Raw genomic sequence first — 7,634 nt, 5'->3', positions numbered from 1 at the left:
CGCTGTGGTTACTGGAGAGGGAGTGTGTGCTCCAGGCTGGCTCTGCTCAAGGCTCCAGTCTGTGTTCAAACCTGGCAAAGGGCTGGTGTTCAGTCCCGCGTGCATGTGCATTCTCACTGAGCACCACAAGGGGCTGTGATGGCGAAGAGCCAGCCGCTGGCAGAGAGCGACTCAGGTGCTCTCTTTGACCAATTGGAGCTCTTTCTCAATTGGCCCAGACTTTCTGCTTTCATGCTTGTCCCTGTAGGGTCCATTTTAGCAAGAATCCTGCTAAGTCAGTTTAGCAAGAATTCCCCACCTGCATATCTGATCCCTCTTCCTGATATCCAAGCAACCCCTCCCCCACAACCCCTCCCTGTCTGACCATCCTGGTCTGCCTTTAGCAGGAATCCTGTTAGGTCAGTTTAGCAAGAATCATGATACCCTCTTAATATTTTCTCCCATCTACCAACCCTGCACCCTGCTTGTCCTAATACAGTGATGGCGAACCTATGACACGCGTGTCAGAGGTGACACGTGAACTCATTTTTTTGGTTGATTTTTCTTTGTTAAATGGCATTTAAATATATAAAATAAATATCAAAAATATAAGTCTTTGTTTTACTATGGCTACAAAGATCAAAAAATTTCTATATGTGACACGGCACCAGAGTTAAGTTAGGGTTTTTCAAAATGCTGACACGCCGAGCTCAAAAGGTTCACCATCACTGTCCTAATAGCATTCTGAGGTGAGTCCAGTCTCTCCCCGCTGCACAGCCCCTATTGCAATGGCCCCTCCTTACCGTCTTTAACAAGAATTGGAAAACCCAGCGCAGACGCCGTGAGAAGCGCATACCTGTACTCGGTGCTGACGTTGAAATTCGCCTCCTTCAGCTCCTCCAGGGTCATGAGGGCCGGGGTGGTTTTGCCCGTCTCCCATTTGGTCCATTCAAAGATCCCGGGCTCCACTCTTATCTTTATTTTTCTCTCCAGTTTGAGCTCTGCAGTCAACAGAATACAAGTGTTTATCTTTTTCAGTATCCGTTTTGGCTTTATGCAAATAAGACTCTTCCTAGGTCTCAATAACACCTTTCAAAAATGTGGTATTTTTTTCTTGGCCAATGTTGTTTTGTGATCACCCAGGATTCTGCTATTTCTGAGACAAAAACCACGAGATAGCTGTACGGTATCTGTTTGAGCTCTGCAGTCAACAGAATACAAGTGTTTATCATTTTCAGTGTCTGTTTTGGCTTTATGCAAATAAGACTCTTCCTAGGTCTAAATGACACCTTTCAAAAATGTGATAATTTCACTTGGCCAATGTTGTTTTGTGATCACCCAGGGTTCTGCTATTTCTGAGACAAAAACCACGAGATAGCTGGAAGGTATCCGAGGAGTGATGACCCTCTGTCCACCAGGGAAGGACAGCCTCCCAGTTTCCCTGCACCACCAGCAGCAGGGCCAGCCCGGTGCCTGTCGTGGTTGCCCAGTGCAAGCCTACAGCCAGATCAACACTGGGCCTCGCTGTGGGTCACAGATGAGAGCCCACCAATAAGGACTTGGCCAATCAAACGGCCCACGGAGAGGATGGAGCTAATTGTGGGGGGTGCTAGTCACACAGGAGTGTCTCCTGACAAACACACCAGACTGGGCACAAGCTGACGGATGGAAGGGAGCTGTCTTCTGGGACGTTCTGACTCCTCCCAGCTCACCCTTCCCAAGCATTTTATGTCTTGACCAAAATGCCTATGAAGTAAGACCATCTCTTTTTAAGTGGAAAAACAAACAAACAAAACCTTAATGCTTTTATTTGAAATGGAAAAAACTACTTTAAGCTCAATGCTGGCAATAAAATCGTTCCCAAAGTGTACCCCCGGTCCATGGATGGGTTCTTTGCAAGCAGGTTTAGAACAGAGTGGGCCGGGCTGCAGGCCTCTGCACGCTCCCCGGCTGTGAAGGGCTCCCGTCCACTGGGAATACATCACACAGAGGAGCAGTCAGAAGAGTCTGCCAAATGGGGCTGGCCACGCTTCCTTTCGAGGACATCTTGTAGGCCACTGCTCTGTGGTCACACTTTGGGAGGTGGTTCATCTGGATGCTCACAGACACGGCATTGAAATAAAGTCTAGTATGTTAGTGTCTCAGATGTCAGTCTGAAAAAAGGGTTGGTCATGTCCGAAGCCCTATGAAGAAGGCTCGGCACCCTTGTTTTTCTGAATTAGCAGAGGATGTGTCAACATGTGCCCTTTAACAACCATATTAATAATAATGATAATAATATTCTTTCTTTCTTTTTCTTTTTTTTTTTTAGGGAGAGTGGAAGAGAGAGAGAAAGACAGAGAGAAACATTGATGTGAGAGAAACACATTGATTGGTTGCTTCCTACATGAGCCCTGACCAGGGCCCGGGCTTGGGAGGAGTCTGTAACCAAGGTACGTGCCTTGACTGGAATTTGAACCCAGGACCCTTTGGTCTGCAGGCCAATGCTGTAACCCTGAGCCAAACTGGCTAGGGCAATAATATTCTTATTATCCCAATATATAAAAAGCCAGGGGCCCTCATGACCGAAACAACCAGACGAACGACTGAACAGCAGGCTGCATGGGGCGATCAGGCTGGCAGGGGGGGAAATTGGGGGTGACCTGGCCATCAGAGGGAGCAGTTGGGGACGACCAGGCCGGCAGGGGGGCAGTGAGGGGTGACCAAGCCAGCAGGGGGGCAGTTGGGGGTGACCAGGCTGGCGGGGGGGCAGTTGGGGGTGAGCAGGCTGGCATGCAGAGTAGTTAGGGGCAATCAGGCAGGACAGTTGGGGGCTACCAGGCCAGCAGGGGGGCAGTTGGGGGCGACCAGGCCAGAAATGGGGGCAGTTAGGGGCGACCAGGTCAGCAGGGGGGGCAGTTAGGGGTCATCAGGCAGGCAGGCAGGTGAGCAGTTAGGAGCCAGCGGTCCCGGATTGTGAGAGGGATGCCCAACTGCCAATCCTGGGGATTGGGCCTAAACTGGCAGTTGGACATCCCCCGAGGGGTCCTGGATTGGAGAGGGTGCAGGCTGGGCTGAGGGCATGAATTTCGTGCACCGGGCCTCTAGTATAAAATAAAAGTCAACTCTAGTGGTCCTGCCAGGATTTTACTCCACTGAGCTCACCTTTTTTCTCTACTATTCACCTCCCCTGGCCTCTAACTCCCCACCTTCCCTGGCTTACAATCCACAGTCAAGGACCCTCATCCTCTTGTGTGCACCCCAGCTCCTCTCCCCTCTCATGCTTCACTGCACTCACTTCCTGAACCCGCCCAGAGTTAGACCCAGCTCTCCATGTCAGCACCCGGAGGAAGCCCCACGCCCAGCTGACGGGTCTCGGTGTGAAGTGCTCCCTGACCTCAGTGGGCTCTGGGTGCTGCCCAGTGGCCATCCTGTATTTCCAGGCCAAGTCCTGGCCCCTCTCTTTGATGAGATTTCATACGTTCAGAGCTCCTCAAACCTGCAGTGGCCCTCCCCTTTCTCACGCTAGCTGGGGACCTGACCCCTGTGTCTCTGAGAAAGAAGAAGCCAGCCCCTCCTCCACATTTGCCCATCTGTGGTGTCTGTGTCCACCTGCTCTTCCTCTGTCCTGCCACCATGGAGGGCTTGCTGTCTCCGGCATGGTGAACGACATCATGTCCCTCCTCCCCACACAAGGATGGCAGGGAGGGTCCAGAGGGAGGAGCAGAACCAAGGCCCCCAAAATAGCTGCCCCTCCCGGCAGGCAGGACTGTCCTTCCTCCTGTAGGGGTAAGCCCAGCAGCTCTGCCAGGGGCTCTCTGATACACATCAGCCTCTGATGGTGCTGGACAGCTCCCAGCAGCCGAGTCCCTTGCCCTGGGAGTCATGCTTTTTGGATCTGGAAGGATCACAGCAGTTCCCAGCTCTCTGGCTTTCTGAATGCTTAGCTGCCCCTCCCGGCAGGCAGGACTGTCCTTCCTCCTGTAGGGGTAAGCCCAGCAGCTCTGCCAGGGGCTCTCTGATACACATCAGCCTCTGATGGTGCTGGACAGCTCCCAGCAGCCGAGTCCCTTGCCCTGGGAGTCATGCTTTTTGGATCTGGAAGGATCACAGCAGTTCCCAGCTCTCTGGCTTTCTGAATGCTCCCCCCCAGAAGTTTTTTTTTTTTTTTTTAAACAGAAGCTGCTGAAGGTGGATAGCATGATGACAAGCCCCGGTACTCAGTTACAATCCTGGCATAGAAATGTGAAGGGGCTCAGAGCCTGCTAACAGTTCTGAGAGGGCTGGTCCATAATTGTCTAGGACTCAGGTGGCCGTTCATTGCCTCTCATCCAGTTCTCTCCTCTGCTCATCACCCTGTCCCATTGGAGAACAACCATGAGGTCAAGGCAACCTGAGCAGCTCCCTGAGTTCTCACCCACCTTCCAGGATGTGTTTGGCTGTCTGCACACAGCGGAGGGCCGGGGAGGTGAAGACAGAGGTGATTCGGATGCCGCTGTCCAGTAGTGCTTCTCCTGGAAAAAAGCAGGTGGGAAATGCCTCTGTATATCTGTAACTTCCCGAGGTGGCAGCTCCGACGGGAGGCTTACCACCTGAGGAAGGCAGGACCTTAACTGGCTCCAAGATCTCCACCCCCTGCTGTACACACCTGGGCATTCCCTAAAGTACACAGAGCCTGGGAATAGGGTGAGGTGGCACTCTTGTGACTATGTTATATTCTATGGGAGAAGGGAGATCACCGTAGGTGGCCTGACCCATTCAGGTGAACCCATTAAAAGCAGAGATTTTCTCCGGCTGCCATAGGAGTCAGAGAGATTCAAAGGCAGAGGGATTCAACATGTAAGAAACTCTTCCGCTGGCTTCCAAGATGGAGGGGCCATGTGGCAAGAAATGTGGGTGGTCTCTCGGAACTGAGTGTGGCCCTGTGCTGATAGTGGAATGAGGACTTCAGTCCTACAACCACAAGGAACTGATTTCTCCACAGCCTGATGAGATTGAAACTGCTTCCAAGAGTCTCCAGATGGGAACTCAGCTCAGTAACACCTTGAATTCAGGCTTTGAGGCCCTGAGCAGAGAATCCAGCCACACTGTGTCTGCGTGTCTGATCTACAGAACTGTGAGCCAACAAGTGGGTGCTTGTTAAGTTCCTGGTAGCTTGTTCTGAAGGGATGGAAACCTGAAGCTCATGGAAGCACACTGTGAACCACACTTCCTCTTGCAGCATTAGAGGGCCTCATCCTTGGTAAAGAAGGGGGCCTCTTCAGTAGAAGCACTAAAGTCAGGAGGTTTTAGTGGATACTGTCATGGGCTGAATTGTGTCCCCCCAAATTCATATGTTGGAGTCCTAACCCCCAGTGCCTCAGAAGGTGGCTTCCTTTGGGGATGGGGTCTTTACACGGGTGATCAAGTTAAGAGGAGGTTATGAGGGCAGCTCTAATCCAACCTGATTGCTGTCCTTATAAAAAGGGGGAAATTGGACACAGAGACAGACACACATAGAGGGAAATGATTCGAAGACACAGGGGGAAGGCAGCCATCTAGGAGCCAAGGAGCAAGCCTGGAGCAGGTCCTTCCCTCACAGCCTCAGAATATGAGGGCAGCTCTAATCCAACCTGATTGCTGTCCTTATAAAAAGGGGGAAATTGGACACAGAGACAGACACACATAGAAGGAGAAGACGGCCATCTATGAGCCAAGGAGTGAGCTGGAGCAGGTCCTTCCCTCACAGCCTCATAGGAAACAAACCTGCCCACACCGTGATCTCTCCAGAACTGTGAGACGATAAATTTCTGTTGATGAAGCCACTCGATCTGTGGTGCTTTGTTACGGCAGTCCCAGGACACGAATACAGAGGCTGACAATTGCCCGCATATCTACCCATTCACAGATACTCCCAAATACACACATGGAGACTGTGCAAACATCCAGGTGAGAATTTAGGCATGAAACACAGAGCTGCAAAGGTACTTTACAGAAAGGACACACATACCCACACACAGTGCACACAGACACACATACACACACGGTATGTACACACAGACACAGACCCACACACCATACACAGAAACACACACCTACACCACAGTGTGCGGCAGGTGAAGGAGCCCAGGCAGGGCTGTGGGGGGGCAGGTCACACAATCCGTGGGAGTCCCAACCGTGTCATATCCCTAACTCCACGTTAAGTGACCTCACATCAGTGATCCTGACACCAGCCTTGGTGTGAGCACACTATTTGCACTACTGAACTCAGCAAATGCTACAGAGCTGTCCTGCCTGCCCAGATGGACAGGGACTAAATGTTTATGTCACACCACGGGGGCTGGTGGGCTGGGGGGCAGGAACACCAGGTCCCAGTGAGTTGCTTCTGTTCACCAGCTGTGTGACTCAGGAAGCCCACGTGCCTTCCTGGGTCTAGACTTGAGTTTCTTAATTCATAGAATGAAGACCAGATGAACTCAATGGCCTCTTCTAAAAAATCCATCATGTGGAACCAGAACCCCAGACATAAAACAAAAGCCTGAAGTGATGGATTTTGAAATAAAATCAAAGAGGGGATATGTGTGTGTGTGTGTGTTTAAATGACACCCTTAGTGCACACAGTGGTCACTAATTTTTTTCCTTCCCTCACCATTCTTTCCATACCTTTCATTCCTCCCGAATTCCCCCGCCATCTGTTCCTGAGTCAAATTGCTGAGCTTCCACTTACTAGCTGTGTGACCTTGGGTGTCTTACTTAACCTCTCTGTGCCCCAGCTTCCTCATCAGCGGGGGGAGGATAATGCTACTATGGACCTCAAAGGGCACAATACTCATTAATGACAACCATTGCCATGATTATTGTTACTATTCCTAATAGACTGACCTCCCAACATACCTGCCGTTCTGGACTGGAAAATTCCACAAGACGATAATGGCGGGTCGTTTTCAAAGCCTTTGATGCCATTGCTCCGCTGGGGCAGGCTGCAGGGGAAGTTCAGGTCTGGCCGGTAGTACTTCCCTAAAGCACAAATACGCACCAGACGTTTAGTTCCCTCGAATTAGTGCCACGACACTCCCAAGATCAAGGCCCACGTGAGAAGCATGGTTAGCATTTAAACTGTTACCACTGTGTTTCTATCAAATGTGTTCTACAACGTGGATTCAATTCGAGGAGAAAATGCTGCTTTAACGTGCACACATTTCCTCAAATACAGGAAACTCAGGTTCCAGCCCCAGATCCCGAGACCCTCTCTGTCCTCTCCTGACCCTTCCTGAAGATTCGCTCAGACAATTTTCCTGATGAAGAGCCAAGTGTCTCCATGACTGATAGAGCTTAATTTGATAAGAATCTCAAGTTGGCATTAATTAATTAGTGAAATTTGACCATTCCCATAGCTTAAGTGTGTCATATTGCTGATGGGGACGGAATCCATATGGCCAGAGGTGCCCTTGCGTTGTGCATTGTTCAGTCAATCACTTGAGGCGAGACTGGAATCTAGGGATTCCTTGGACTCCCTCCCCCACACCCCCCGTCCATGGTTCACTTAGACCTGAGCTTTAATCTGACAGTCAGGTGCAAATCCTGGCACCACCAGTTACTGGTTGTGTGATTAGAAGCAAATGACTTAATCTTCTTTATCAGTTAAAGGACAGTGGTTCTCAACCTTGGCTGCACATTAGAATCACCTGGGAATCTTT

The 7,634-nt window shown here is 50.7% G+C and overlaps 1 protein-coding gene across 1 annotated transcript in view; it reads right to left on the bottom strand.

Annotated features, from left to right (window-relative positions):
* The window catches only part of UBASH3A (ubiquitin associated and SH3 domain containing A), a 40,918-nt gene that overhangs the window by 5,929 nt on the left and 27,355 nt on the right, over nt 1-7,634 (bottom strand). The window contains exons 9-11 of the mRNA XM_014532935.1: nt 6,832-6,954; nt 4,380-4,472; nt 836-980 (exon numbers count right to left, since the gene is read on the bottom strand). Coding sequence (XP_014388421.1) covers nt 836-980; nt 4,380-4,472; nt 6,832-6,954 — 361 coding nt within the window. The remainder of the gene's footprint in view (nt 1-835; nt 981-4,379; nt 4,473-6,831; nt 6,955-7,634) is intronic.

This window comes from Myotis brandtii, unplaced genomic scaffold (genome assembly GCF_000412655.1).
Source record: "Myotis brandtii unplaced genomic scaffold, ASM41265v1 scaffold923, whole genome shotgun sequence".
In the NCBI taxonomy this organism is placed as follows: Eukaryota; Metazoa; Chordata; class Mammalia; order Chiroptera; family Vespertilionidae; genus Myotis; species Myotis brandtii.
Note: the sequence above shows the minus strand (reverse complement) of the source record. Positions and strands in the feature narration are given on the sequence as shown.